General features: G+C 37.5%; 2 protein-coding genes across 3 annotated transcripts in view; one reads left to right on the top strand and one right to left on the bottom strand.

Annotated features, from left to right (window-relative positions):
• The window catches only part of mew (multiple edematous wings), a 49,193-nt gene extending 37,688 nt beyond the window's left edge, over positions 1 to 11,505 (top strand). For both annotated transcript variants that reach the window (XM_065489427.1, XM_065489426.1), the window contains 14 exons: positions 1,329 to 1,546; positions 4,558 to 4,765; positions 4,826 to 4,963; positions 5,401 to 5,542; positions 5,654 to 5,904; positions 6,487 to 6,715; positions 6,776 to 7,010; positions 7,303 to 7,451; positions 8,011 to 8,252; positions 8,309 to 8,538; positions 8,899 to 9,116; positions 9,174 to 9,268; positions 9,320 to 9,437; positions 11,041 to 11,505. In XM_065489427.1, coding sequence (XP_065345499.1) covers positions 1,329 to 1,546; positions 4,558 to 4,765; positions 4,826 to 4,963; positions 5,401 to 5,542; positions 5,654 to 5,904; positions 6,487 to 6,715; positions 6,776 to 7,010; positions 7,303 to 7,451; positions 8,011 to 8,252; positions 8,309 to 8,538; positions 8,899 to 9,116; positions 9,174 to 9,268; positions 9,320 to 9,437; positions 11,041 to 11,241 — 2,674 coding nt within the window. In that variant the 3' untranslated portion in view covers positions 11,242 to 11,505. The remainder of the gene's footprint in view (positions 1 to 1,328; positions 1,547 to 4,557; positions 4,766 to 4,825; positions 4,964 to 5,400; positions 5,543 to 5,653; positions 5,905 to 6,486; positions 6,716 to 6,775; positions 7,011 to 7,302; positions 7,452 to 8,010; positions 8,253 to 8,308; positions 8,539 to 8,898; positions 9,117 to 9,173; positions 9,269 to 9,319; positions 9,438 to 11,040) is intronic.
• LOC135943049 (uncharacterized) lies at positions 147 to 1,041 on the bottom strand. Its single transcript, XM_065489439.1, has 2 exons — positions 928 to 1,041; positions 147 to 633 (listed from the first exon to the last, which is right to left on the bottom strand). The coding sequence occupies exons 1-2, from the start codon at positions 1,001 to 1,003 to the stop codon at positions 356 to 358; spliced, it is 354 nt and encodes a 117-aa protein (XP_065345511.1). The 5' UTR covers positions 1,004 to 1,041; the 3' UTR covers positions 147 to 355.
• Positions 11,506 to 13,740: the final 2,235 nt, after the last annotated feature.

Genomic DNA, 13,740 nt, shown 5'->3' with positions numbered 1-13,740 from the left:
CTTTTCAACCCTCTGATTTATTTTTGTCCTCTCAGAAACACCAGGAATTAATTAAAAATTTATTTCAATTTTTGGCATATAACAGAAAAAAATGTTGCGTCTAAAATTTGCCAATAAATTAATCAATTTAAATAAAACAGAGATAGTTAGACGTTTTAATGTAAAAGATTGGATATTTATTTATTTAAGGAGAATATTTACAGGACAATCAATATGGTCATCAAGCTCAACAATTAAGTTTAAAACTTGTTAAACTGAAAAGTTGATCGAGCTACGATAAAAATCGAGGCAATATTGATTTTTATCAAGGACTTTGCCATTTTATAAATTTCAGAAATTGTGTAGTTTCATCTGATTAGAGCAAGATGACATTTTTAACTGCGTAAGGGTTTCCGTTGAACTTGTTCTGCAACTCTAGGCGTTCCTGAAAAGCCCTGGCCTTCGACTTCTTGTTTCTGTTATATCTGTCCGAGTTCTGGTTGTTGCGGCTTTTGAAGAAAAATCCAGAGTTGTAGCAAATCAGTCGGTTGGTGTAGTAGATTTCTGGAGGGCAGAAAGACACTGGCGAATAACTCGGCGTCTCGTAACCATACCACGGCGCCGGCGGCGACCAATACGGACGCCAGTAATCGTCTGAAAATCAATTTTTTTTTAGCTGTGAGGAAAAGAAGTTTAAATTTAAGCAAATGCGCAGAGGTATCTTTGAACATGATGAAATTTTGATAAAAATCCGTATTTTGCCGATTTTCTTGAAAATTTATATTATTGAAATAAAATATATCTTATGAACGGATTTTTTATTATTTTAGAGCACGTTTCCAAAATTAAAACTTTTTAAAATACGAATAAAATAAAAAAATAGAAGGTAAACGATTATTTCTATCAAATTTAGATTAACAAAATAAATAAACTGATTGACTCACGTACCGTATCCTCCGAATGCCGAGTAAATTTGTGCAGCAAAACAAGCGAATATTAAGCAGAAAACCTTTGAAATCTGCATAGCGTAATCAGCAAGTTAGTCAGTTCCGTGAGGCGTCTCGCACAAAAGTGAACGCCAACAACACCAAAATATCGAAATCAGTGCAACACACGCGGGTGCGTCATGCTGGGGTACAAAAATTCATATTTTTAAAACTATTTAGCAACGCTACAATTTCACAAAACAGGGAAAGCGATAAGGCTTTTATTATAATGTAATAAGCGTTAATGTGAAATGCAAATCTAGAGTGCTTCTTTTGTAAATTATCGAACATTAAATCACAAAATCAGTTCAATAAAATAAAAGAATTAATTAAATTTAATTTTTTATATGATTTGTTTTGCAGGGCGCACGAGGACTACGGCTACTGCCAGGCGGGCACGAGCGGCGTGCTGACCGACTCGGAGGAGCCGCTGGTGGCCATCGGGTCCCCGGGGCCGTACACGTGGCGCGGGGCCATCTTCGTCAACTCCATCAGCGACGACTACCTCACCAAACTCAAGGTCACCTTCCACACGCCCATCACTGAGAAAGATTCGCCCGTCGACAAATACGCCTACTTGGGTAAGCAAATCATTCGTTTTTATTCATAATATTTATTTCAAAAAAATTTAATGTTCGCTGAATTTAATGTTTAATGAGTCGATCCTGAACAACTTTTGAATTTACGAAAAATTCACAGGTCGAAGGTCAAGGTCACCTTTCGCGGCCTTTTTTCGTAAATTCAAAATTAAGGGATGGTAGGCCCCTCCGATTTATTCGGGGTTTAGGGCTGAAATGTAGCCCGAGAAATTCTGCACAAGCATACCAAGTTTCATAAGCGCAATCGCGATAGATTTGCTGCAATTCGAAATTGAAAATTAAAAACCGGCTCAAGGACCGCGCATGCGCAGTTCTAGACGTGATGTTATAAATGGTTAATATTTTTAAATCTTTATTTTTTAAAGAAATAACAAATAATTTACTTTTAAATCTTTTCACTTGCCCATTTATAAAGATGAACAGCATTAAGTAATTGACATACTGCAAATGACAAAGTTTTTTTTTGTTTTTGCTCTTTTAAAATAGTTAATTTGATTTTTTATTGGAAAATAAATTTAAAACTCAGCTGCAGTTTTTCTTACACGTTTTATATAATTTTGAATAGGATTATTTTCACATCAAGTTACTTCAACGTCTTATCTCTTGCTGGCGTCTGGTTTTGAATCAGATATAATTCAACCGTAATTTGTTACGTCCCATTTGGTGCATCGAAGGAAAGAAATAACAACACTTGCAGACAAAAAATGAAGATAAATCAGAAAGGCGACACTCTCATCGTTGCTTAGATGTGTGGCCAAAATTAAGGCGGCATTCACGATTCCGCTCTGCTCTTCTCCCCCTGACCTGTGACAACGCGGCGGCTATAAATAATTCTCACCTGAAATGCGGGAAGGAGCGCGACAAAGAAGCGTCCTTTGTGTCATTTCTCGAGTGCAGGGCAGGCAGGGGAGCGCCGTCGCCACAGATCAAAGTAAACAGCGTGTTCCTTCCCGACGAGACGAGACCAACCACTCGGCTTGTTACCGAATATTCCCTTTTTTCATGTAAAACGCAGCGAAAGAGAGAGTAAATAATAAATAAAACGAAGACCAGTATAAACGGTCGAGGGTTGAATTCAAACCGCACTCTCAATGGAACAAATTGCATCCAAAAATGCACTCATGCAACGAAAAATTGTGTTTTGTCGGAATTTGAAACGGGGTGGAAAATTACCGTCTAAAATTCATTTCTTGGCTTCGACAGCTAAATTCTATAAGGATAAATTGATAAATTTAATTTTCTCGAGCACTTTGCAAACTTTGTTCATTGGTATATGCGCCTCTAGCCAGAGAAACTACAAGTCGTGAAAAAAATTATGTTTTTAAGTAAACATAGTCAGCGCTCACAAAACTTCCCATACTTTTTATACAAAATTACTGTCACTTATTGTGAAGGAGTTAGGGGTGAAAGACGATTCAGCGTGACTCTAGGGCGTGGACAACCTGATGGAGAGAGAGAGAGAAAGACTGAGGTAATGTCGTGGGGTGCGAAAAGATAACGGGAGATTCTTTCCGGGGCAAATGGCGAGTGAGGTGTAGTGAAAGTGCTGCGAGGACTTTGGACACGGACAACGGTCAATGGACGACGTCTTCTAGCCAGCCACCCGGCCCCGGTCTGCGTACCTCTCTCTCTCTCCAGAAGGTTCGCCCCACTGCCCGCTATAATATGTTTTCGTCAAAAATAAAGGTACGTCGCCGCTTTGCTATATAAAATGCAGGTATATTTCTTCTAAGCCCCTAAAAATTACCCCACAAAGTTGGAGGTACCGGCGAGATTGGGCGAGCTCACGGTCGGTAAAAGAATAAGTCTTTGTCTAATTTTTTGTGTAGCAAAATATTAGTTTTTGCTTCAGTGTTTCAAAAATAAAAATAATACAAAAAAGAAGACTGGTATAGACATGCCATAGACTGCGAAACTTTATTTTGTCTTTTTCTTCGCGGTTTTAATTCAAATTTCTGGATAGAAGTATAATTCGTGAATTTCTTCTTAAATATTTTTGGATATATAAATCTCATGTTAAAAATATTCGGTATAAATGTAGGCAATTTTTTTACTTTTATATTAATTTTAATTAGTTTAATGCGCTCTAAAAGAGTTAAAATTTTCGCAAAAACCCTTATTGTTAATGTACGTAAGTTGAATTTTTTTAAAAAAAAAATCTATAAAAAATGAATTTCTCATATTGAAGAAAAAAATTGGGAAAATTAAAAAAAAAACATTTTTTGATGGTTTGACCAAAAATTACAATTTCAACTGTTGCCCTGAATCATTCCACATTAAAAGGCATCAAATTGCAAGAACCAATTTGTTTTACAAAATATAAATGTATAATTTTTAGGCCATCTCGATTATTATCTACGTTTTTAACATGGATCTATAGCCTCTAAAAACATCTCTAGTAAAATCCAACTATTTTCAATAAAAATTAATCACAATTGGGAATTTTCTTGTTCCGAAAATCTTCCTATGCCGATTTTGAGTTAAACACAGGATAAAAAGTTGCACCTCACAAAATTTATTAAATTACTCGGCTAAACCGTTCGATTTTGATATAAAATTGAAACAAATTGAAAAATGACGGGTTTACATATCCAGAAAATTGTGATATCAAACCGATTTCCGTGAAAAATTTTAATAAAAATATATATTTTTGTTCCTAGAACCAACAGGTTACCGAAATATTTTAATTTTATAAATTAAATCACTTAAACTCTTCCAGTTTAGGCAGTTTTGAGCTCCAAAGACAGTTTGAGATGGTTTTTATAAGGCTCAGAGGTCTTTCATGGCACAACTTTAATAAGGGACACAGAGAAAAAGGAACAATAAAAATCGCAATAAAAATAAACAGTTTTACATTTTAGGACGTGTCTCAGGTCTCGGATGACTCACCGTTTAAATTTGTATTTTATTTGCGCGCATAATTTGCCCACGACACGTGTTTCGAGTGCTAATTAATTTTATTATTTTTAATATAATTTGGTGTTCTCTTTCAGGGATGTCGGTGACGGCGGGCAACTTCTACAGCGAGAAGGTGGGGTTCGCGGCGGGCGCGCCGCGCGACAACGGCACCGGCCGGGTGATGCTGGTGCCGGAGGTGCGCGACGGCGTCAACCCGATGGAGGTGAGGGCGCAGCTCTCCGGCGAGCAATTTGCATCCAGCTTTGGCTACGAGCTCGCCGCCGCCGATATAAACGGAGACAAGTCAGTCTTTTGCCTTATCCGCGCGCCAAGCACAAAATAAATAATTGCGTTTGTCGACAGACGGTCAGACCTGCTGGTCGGCGCCCCCTTCTACTACTCGCGCGACGCCGGCGGCGCCGTCTACGTCTACGTCAACACCCCCGAATACTGCCTCCACTGCAGCAAACCCCAGAGACTCACCGGAAAACCAGAATCTCGGTGAGATTAATTAAATTCTTACAAACATATGAAAAATAAAAAAATGAAATAAAAAATTAAGGCTCGTAGTGTTTGGACAGATTTGGCTTATTTTTAGCTCAAAATCCAAGAAATTCTTGAAACTACAGTAATAATTTTGGATTAACCAGAATTTTTAAAACAATTTCTAACCGTATTTTTTATTTAATAAAATTTTATAATACTCTTGATTTTTTCAAGGGGGTAAATAGTTTTCAAAACTTATATTTTGTTAGATGTAGTGGAGTTTTTTTTGTAATTAGAAAAACTATTTTTGTGATAGAAACTTCAGTAAAAATTAAATTTTATCTTGAAATTAGTCTATGCCAGTCTCTGATTATTTTAAAATCGTATCTTTACTCGTTTTTAAAATATTTGAAATCAAATTTTAAAAAAAAAATAATTCATCCTTTCTGCAGTTTCGGCTTTTCGATCGCTCGACTGGGGGACCTGAACCAGGACGGCTTTGAGGACGTGGCAATCGGGGCGCCGTACGAAGGCAAGGGGGCCGTCTACGTTTACCTCGGCTCCGATAAGGGACTTATCACCGATCCGGCCCAGGTAAACAAACACGCAGATTAGGCAGCAAATTTACGATTGGGGTGTGACTATCAAAGAGCAAACACCGGGAGCAGAATGATAATTTTTTTTATGAGATTTCGTAATTTCTAGGTGATCAGGGCGGAGGCGTTGGCCAGGGTGCAGCCAGCCACCTTTGGCTACTCGCTCAGCGGTGGCATCGACATGGACATGAACGGCTACCCTGACCTGATGGTCGGCGCCTACGAGGCCGACACGGCCGTGCTGCTGATGGCCCGCCCGATCATCGGCATCCTCACTTACGTGCGGCCCGAGCAGAATCTCAAAAACATCGACCCGCTCAAAAAGGGCTGCTCCAAATACCCCAACAGGGACTACACTTGGTATGCAAATTTGGGGGCACGAAATACGCAAAATTTTACGGCGAGTCTGAAATCAGCCGAGATATTAATATTTAAAGTTAAAAAAACGTGATTTGGGACATTTGAAATTTTTGTTATGGGACCCAGGCGGGGCCCTTTTGGCCCAAAGTTACTAATTCAAGTACCAATCGATGCCCCTTGATAAGGAGCGTCCGTCTATGTGCAGTTTTCCAAAATCGGACCACATTTCGAATTTTTACGATTTTTTTTCAGCCGAATTTTTAAAAAAAGTCGAAATTTTCAAAGTATTTGGTTTTATTTTTAATAAAATTCAGCCGTTCATCCAATCATCAACCGCGACCCCTCGTCAGACAGGTCTTTGATTGGGCTTTTACCTGGGATACCTTGACGATCTTTTTCAGGGTACCCGACCTGAGATTTGCTCCCAGGCCGGTTTTAAATGCTTTTTCAGTAATTTCGAGCACATTTGGCGTTACTCTGCGACGAATTTAACATCCTTGCCCTAAACCAACCTTCCTCAGGTCACGCGACCTGAAGATTATTTTATGTGGATGTTCTCTGACTGTATTTTACTTTTTTCAGTTTTACTTTTGAGACGTGTTTCGACATCGAGAGCGGCGGCCGGTCGTACGGGGGCAAGCACGAGTTGACCCTGAAGTACCGGCTGGAGGCGGAGACCTTCTCAGGACGCAAGTTCTCGCGAGTCTGGTTCGGCGCTGCCGACGACGAAAGACCGTCGTTTGTCGAGAAAAACATGAAGTGGAAGCCGGCGAGGGGCATCACCTGCTCCGAAGAGGTCGTTTCGGTCAAGGTATGTATCACATTCCGTTATAATTTTTCAATTAAATTTTAATTAATTTTTATTTTTCAGGAAAACACGAGAGACATCCAGTCGCCAATCGTGTTCAAACTGTCGTACTCGCTGATCCAAGAGGAGCCGGAGGCCATCATCGCCGGCGAGGAGCTGCCCTCGGTCGACAGGTACCCCATCCTGAACCAGCAGGAGGCCGTCAAGGTCTTCCAGGTCGCCTTCCAGAAGGACTGCGGCGACAACGAGGTCTGCGAGAGCAACCTCGAGGTGCAGGCTGAACTCCATTTGAAACCAGGTTCGTTCATTCGTTAGGAAAAGAATTTAAATAATTATCCTCACGGTAAAGGCAATGGTGATTTTTTATTGTAAATAGTTAGAAATGGTTGGATGAAATTTAAATTTTGGGGTTTGTTGAATTATACTGTCCAGAATTTATTTCTAACCTAGAGAAACTATCATTTTTGACAAAATATTAAAATAAATTTAATATTTTTTAATTCTTTAATTCGTGTAATAAATTCGACAACACTTGTTTATAAATTTTGTAGCGTCTCCTCACAGGATTAAAAATAAAAATTTGACTTCAGTTGCAAGACAACAGTGGGAACTCCTGCTTGGCGAACTGGAAGAGGTCGTCGTGAACGTGACCATTTACAACCACGGAGAGTCAGCCTACGAGTCGCAGCTTTTCCTCACGCACCCTTCAGGTCTCAGCTACATCGGGACTGGCATTGAGGTAACAATCTTTTCATTTTTAACGCGAAAGAAGACATTTGAAATTTTAATTTTTTTGGAAACCAGGCGGAGCCCTCTATGGGCCCGATGGTGCTTATTTGAGTACCAATTGATGCCCCTTGGTGAGGCGCGTCCACCCATATGCGTTTTTACAAAATCGGACCATTTTTCAAATTGTTATGAATTTCTTCAGCCGAATTTTCAAAAAACTCAAAAATTTCAAATGACATTGTTTTATTTTTATTTAAATTCGGCCGTTTGTCCGATCATTGACCACGACCCCTCATCGAACAGGTTATTGATTGAACTTTTACTCGGGATTCCCTGACGACCTTTTTCAGGGTACCCCGATCTGAGATCTGCTTCCTGGTCGATTTAAATGCATTTTCAGTATTTTCGAACACATTTGCGACGATTTTACATCCTTTACCGTCACTGACCTTCCTCAGGTCGCGCGACCTGAAGATGTTTCGTTAAAATAAAATTGTATAAATTAATTTTTAGTTTTAATTTGTTCGATATTTTCACTGAAACTAAATTTTGGCGTCTAATTGAAATAGGAGAAGAGCCTGTTCTCTTGCAAGCCGTTCAACAGCACCCTGGTGGCGTGCAGCATCGGCAACCCTTTCAAGAAGGGCAAGAAGCAGCTGCGTCTGCGCTTCGACCCCAAGGAGCTGAGCGACCGCGACCTGCAGCTCGAGTTCACGGTCAGCGCCAACTCCACCTCGGAGGACATTGGACAGCAGAGTCCGCTCGTCCTGCGGGCCAACGTGGTCAAGAAGGCCGAGCTATCCATCAAAGGGTCAGTTACGAATATAATGGGGGGTTTTAAAACTGAAATTTGGATTTTTCTGGCAGATTGGCGCGGCCGGAGCAAGTTTTCTACGGCGGTGCGGTCAAGGGCGAGTCCGCCATTAGGTTCAGGGACGAGGTGGGCACCAGGGTGCTGCACACGTACCAGGTGTTCAACAGCGGACCCTGGAAGGTGAACCAGCTGGAGGTGCACATCGACTGGCCCTACCAGGTGGCCAACACCAAGCCACAGGGCAAGTGGCTGCTTTACCTCGACGAAAAGCCCACCGTCGAATGTAAGACTTTATTTGATTTCTCCTTAAAATTAAATTAAAATCAAATTAAATCAAATGAAAATTAAAAAAAAACACCAAATGAAAAAAATTTAAATGAAATTACAAATATAAATTAGGTTTCAATTAAATTTGTTTCAATTATATTAAATTGAAATAAAAATTTGGCAAACAAAACGAATTTCTGATTACTTAAAGGCCAATAAATTTAATTTAAACCAGGGTGTGGAATAATTTAGCACATCTAAATCCTTGAGTAAATCATTTAAAATAAATTTCACACACTGTGCCAAACATTCTTTAATTTTAAAAAATTAAATGTTACTGCTCTTCCAATTGAAAAAAATTATTTTTAATTTGTAGCTATTGGAGGGGGTGAGTGCCGCATGGGTTACGGCCAGGTGAACCCGCTGAACCTGACGGCGAGGGCCGGTGCTGAAGACCCGTTCGACAACCTGATCCTCGAGTCTCCTCCGGAGACGATTTTGTTCAACAGCAGGAGAAAAAGAGACACGGAGGCGGTGCTGCGGCCCGAGGCCATCACGGACAAGGAGGGCCGCAGACGGAGTGTGATCTCATCAGTCAGTTCTTCAAATAAATTGAAAAAAACAATTCTAAAATATTAATTTTATCGGTAGAATTGCGCTGCTGGCACCGCCAAGTGCTTCACGTTTGTCTGCATCATCAGAAACTTGCACAAAAACACTGAAGCAACAATCAGAATAAGAGCCAGGTAACAAAATTTGAATTATTTTAGGTCAAATCTCATTTTAAATTAATTCAGGCTGTGGAACTCGACGTTAGTGGAAGACTACCCTCGAGTCGACTGGGTCAAAATTGGCTCCAGAGCTCGAATTCATCTCCAGGGAATCCATCAGAGCAACGAGGACGATGAATTCCAGGTAAAAGCTAAACTATTAATAATGGAAATTGTCAACAAAAAGATTGATTTATCACAATAAGTCAAAATCATAAATGCGCGAGTAAGGGCAAAATTGTTTAGTCAAAAACCTTTTTAATTTTAAATATTTTGTTTTAGTTTTCTTTATTTAACATGGAAAAAATTTTATATCTTAATTTTAAAGATGTAAGCAACTTTTTTAATAAGATTTTAGACACCGAGATTGATTGTAAATTTTTTATCCAAAACAATAGAGATTTTTGGTGAAATGTTTTCATTCATTATATTTAAAAAGAAACAAAAAATTTTGATGCTGAAATACTTGATTTTGTTGAGAGGATGTACAATTAATCAACTATTCTTTTGTTGTGCTGTTAATTTATAATTTTAAAAAGATCCTAGCTCAAATGCTTGCCATTTATCAAGGGTTTTCACATTTTAAGCAGTTTGAAATGGCGCAAAATATCGGAATTTCAGTCTTTTCTTCAAATTTGGCTATTTAAATCCATAGCAAGCACGTTTGCACATAATTTTAATGATTTATTGAGCATAGCCCATTTTTTATAACTTCACAAAATTTTGAAATAAATTGCACGAATCTGTAAGTTACAAAAAGCCATTTGATGGGGCCGCCATAAAGCGGAAGCGTAAAAACTGACACTCATAATTATTATCGCATTTTACCCCCAGTCAAGATTTTTTACACTCACAAACTGACAGCACGCCAGCTGCAAATTAAAACGCGATTATATATAGACGAGAAAATATTACAGTCGACCAGCAGATTTTTAATCTCAGCAGTTGGGCTAGAATCCTTATTGAAAATGACTAAAAAAATCTAGTTATTTTCATAAAATTTCTGACATTAATCTATCATTTGCTTTGAAATCATACTTTCATATTTATTTGGAGCTGGAAATATTTTAGAAAGGATTTTGGCCCCTGCATTAAATATTTTGCCTTGAGAAACATGAAAAATTAACAATTAATTTAGTTTAAATATGTTAAATTATAATAATAAATTCCAGTTTTAGCTCTAGAAACGATTAAATTAACTCGAAAACAAAGAGTTCCCACAATCACTCAAACGCAGTCTTGCAGGGACGATTTTGCTTTTTTTTAATTTTGCGTTTTTTTCATTTTAACGTGATTTTTTTAATTAAAAACAACCACAACGCCTGTTACACTTAATTTTATTTTGCGCATAAATGCAGTCTCTTCTCTCTGGCAGCGATCAGATTACTCGCATTAATTACTAAAATAACCTTTAAAAATCAAATTAAAAAGAATAAAAAAGAAAATTCAGATTTTGGCACAATTCAGCTTGTTTTGAGAAACTTTAAATTATTTTTTTTATAATTTTTGAAATAATTATATTGGCCTCTTTGCTGAACTTGCCAGATTTCGGTCAGAAAACAAACACATTTTTTTAAATTTTAATTACATTAATACCACTGATGTACTTTCAAACTAAAAAATTGCTGATCATTGAAAGACGCAAAATACAAATTTTTTAAATAAAATTATCGAGGTTTTGAGACACCCTGTTGTAAAATGAGAAAAACCGGATTAATTAAACAAATTACGTTTTGTTTTTTATTCAGGTGGAGACGATAGCGTACCCTGAGCTGCTGGAGCAGGCTGCTGGGGAGGGCGTGCCGCTGTGGATGATCGTGGTGGCGATCGCGGCCGGTCTGCTGCTGCTCATCCTGCTGACCATTTGCCTGTGGAAGTGTGGCTTCTTCAAGCGGCGCCGGCCCGACCCAACCCTGTCGGGCAACCTGGAGAAGCAGCGCCACGACTGAGACGCGCTCGTCAACCACAGAGTGCCTCTTTCTCATCCGCCCCCGCCCAGCCCGCAAACTGCCGTGCAAATCAAGTGATAAACTCTGCGCAAGAGTTCATAGTGACAAGAGTGTATTAGTTTCGTGTTTTATGTACTTTTAATTATGGAAAGAAGAGACAGAGACGCCGCGAGTCTAGCGTATTGCTAAGTTATGTGTGAATGCCCTATTCGAACGCATGCCTGCGAGTTTTAAATTAATAAATGTTTCATTCTTATTGAATAATCACCTCTTTTTATTTTACTGTACAAAAAAAACTAAATTAAAAATAAATGAAAACAGCAACTAATTCAAAATTAATTTAATAAGCCTCAGACCTCTCCTGGCTGCTTTGAAAGGGGGTTAGCACCCCTCAAACCGTTCAATTTATTAGGGAAGATCAAGACGAGTCTAGCAAAAGTACAGTTATTTCAACTGGTGGGTACAAACTTGAATTTGAATGTGCAAAAATAAAAAATAAAATTGCGGAATTTTTAGAAACCCTATAAAAAATAAATCATTTTTTTGCAGGTTAACCGATTGGAAGCGATTGAATAATAGAGCTTACATTAAAAGGGGTTACAATTCAACCATCCCTATTTCACACCCCTAAAATGCAAGTGGTTGCAGTAAGAAATTTTTCAGGACAATTTATCATAAATTTATAATAAAAATCTTTATTGAATTTTGGCGAGGTCCTATACATTAGATCTATATGTTTCATTCCAACGATAAGCCAATTGCAACGCACACACAAAATTACAACCGAAAATTGTTTATGGTATGATTTTTGAAAAAATAACCATTAGAAGCTGAGATTGGGTTATAAACATGTTTTAAAAAATCCGAAAAGTATTATTATTATTATTTATTAAAAAGGCATATTCTAAAATTAGATTTTAGTAAACTTTAGAGGTGAATTTTAGTTCTGCGACCAATTACGATTATTTTTAAAAAAAAACTAAAAATTCCAAAATTTGCAAATGAGGAAAGTTAGAGTTTCTTCATTAGCGATTTCAATCAAATAGTTTGATTTTGTAAGACGATTTTAAAAGCTAATTTTAAATTTGCCAGAAATTGAGCGATGAAAACACATCAAAATTTAAATATTATGCAGGGACTTTGTGCGCAGCTTTCATTTTTATTCATCACTCTTTCCAACAGCATTTTTCAATATTCTCCTGCTCGCCGTGCTACTTTTAAAAATACATGTGATTCCACCACGAAAAGGCAATTATTTGTCCGCCTCTGGTAGATTTTTGCGTGGGAGAACCGATCCGAATCAATAAGTTTGCTCTCGCTCTCTCAATTTGTTTTAGTCCCGCGTCTCTGGCCACTCGACCAGATAAATTTTCCACCTGCTTCACGCCCACGTTCAATTTCCACGAGTATTTGAGGCGAAAAGTGTTATACATGGAATTCTATTTAATCGCCAGTTCAAAGAAATTCGTTCCATTTTGAGTTATAATTTTGTGTCGAACTATTTTCCACCATGATTATTTGGAAATTTTTAATTATTGTCTTGATAGTCTTTGCTTTAAAATAAACAATTATTGCTGATTGTGAGTTTCATAATTTTAGTGATTTTCGTTGGTTTAAAAATTCAACATATTTATTTTAAAATAATTTTCTGTAATTTCATTTTGATAAGTGTTAACAGTTTTTTAGCAAGCAAAAATTATTTAAAAAATAGAAATTATTATTTACTTTACCATACCGAAGTAAATAAAGGGTTAAAGTAGACTTTATTAAGTATTTTATTCAAATAATGGTTCAAGAAACAAAGCTACGTATTTAATTTATCAATTAGCTTTGAAAATATGTATTTAACAATGGAATGAAAGTGGATCAACACAGGGTGACAATGGAAAATTATTGGAATTGATTGTTGGATGCAAAATGAACAATTTATTCTGAAATTTGCAATATTATAAAAAAAGTTTTTCGCCACAGTAAAAAAGTAAAAAATTTCCATTTTTCTCCGAAATTTGCAGCGCGTTGACCACATTTTCTTGTCAGATTTCGATTCCTCTGGTCGAGATCTGTCCAACAGCGTTTTAAGGAAAACTCTTTGTTGAGAAATAAAACATGATTTCAAATAAGGAGACAGTTCTAGTAAAGAGACAGTGCAAAACAGCCACTTTTCTGAAAACTTTACACAACTAATTAGATAAATTTTGGCTTCAACTGAATCCTAAGGGATCAGTTCGTGCATTGGCAATAACCATTTTCCATTAAAAATTAATAATTTATCAAAGTAGGCAAACAGCTTGTTAAAACTTCCTGGAAGGCATAATATTAAAACTTTGAAGCGCAGATTTTGCATCAAACCTGGTTATATTAAAACTGATTAACCTTATTAAAAATACATGCAAATTGGTTGGTATTTGAAACGCACTTGTAGAGCTGCTTCTTTGTCAATTAACTCTCGGCACTAGAGCTCAATTTACTACAACTTCAAAGTATGTTGGCGGCCTGCAG

Source organism: Cloeon dipterum, chromosome 4, assembly GCF_949628265.1.
Source record: "Cloeon dipterum chromosome 4, ieCloDipt1.1, whole genome shotgun sequence".
Lineage (NCBI taxonomy): Eukaryota > Metazoa > Arthropoda > Insecta > Ephemeroptera > Baetidae > Cloeon > Cloeon dipterum.
The sequence above is the reverse complement of the archived record's forward strand: the minus strand, read 5'-3'. Positions and strand labels throughout refer to the sequence as shown.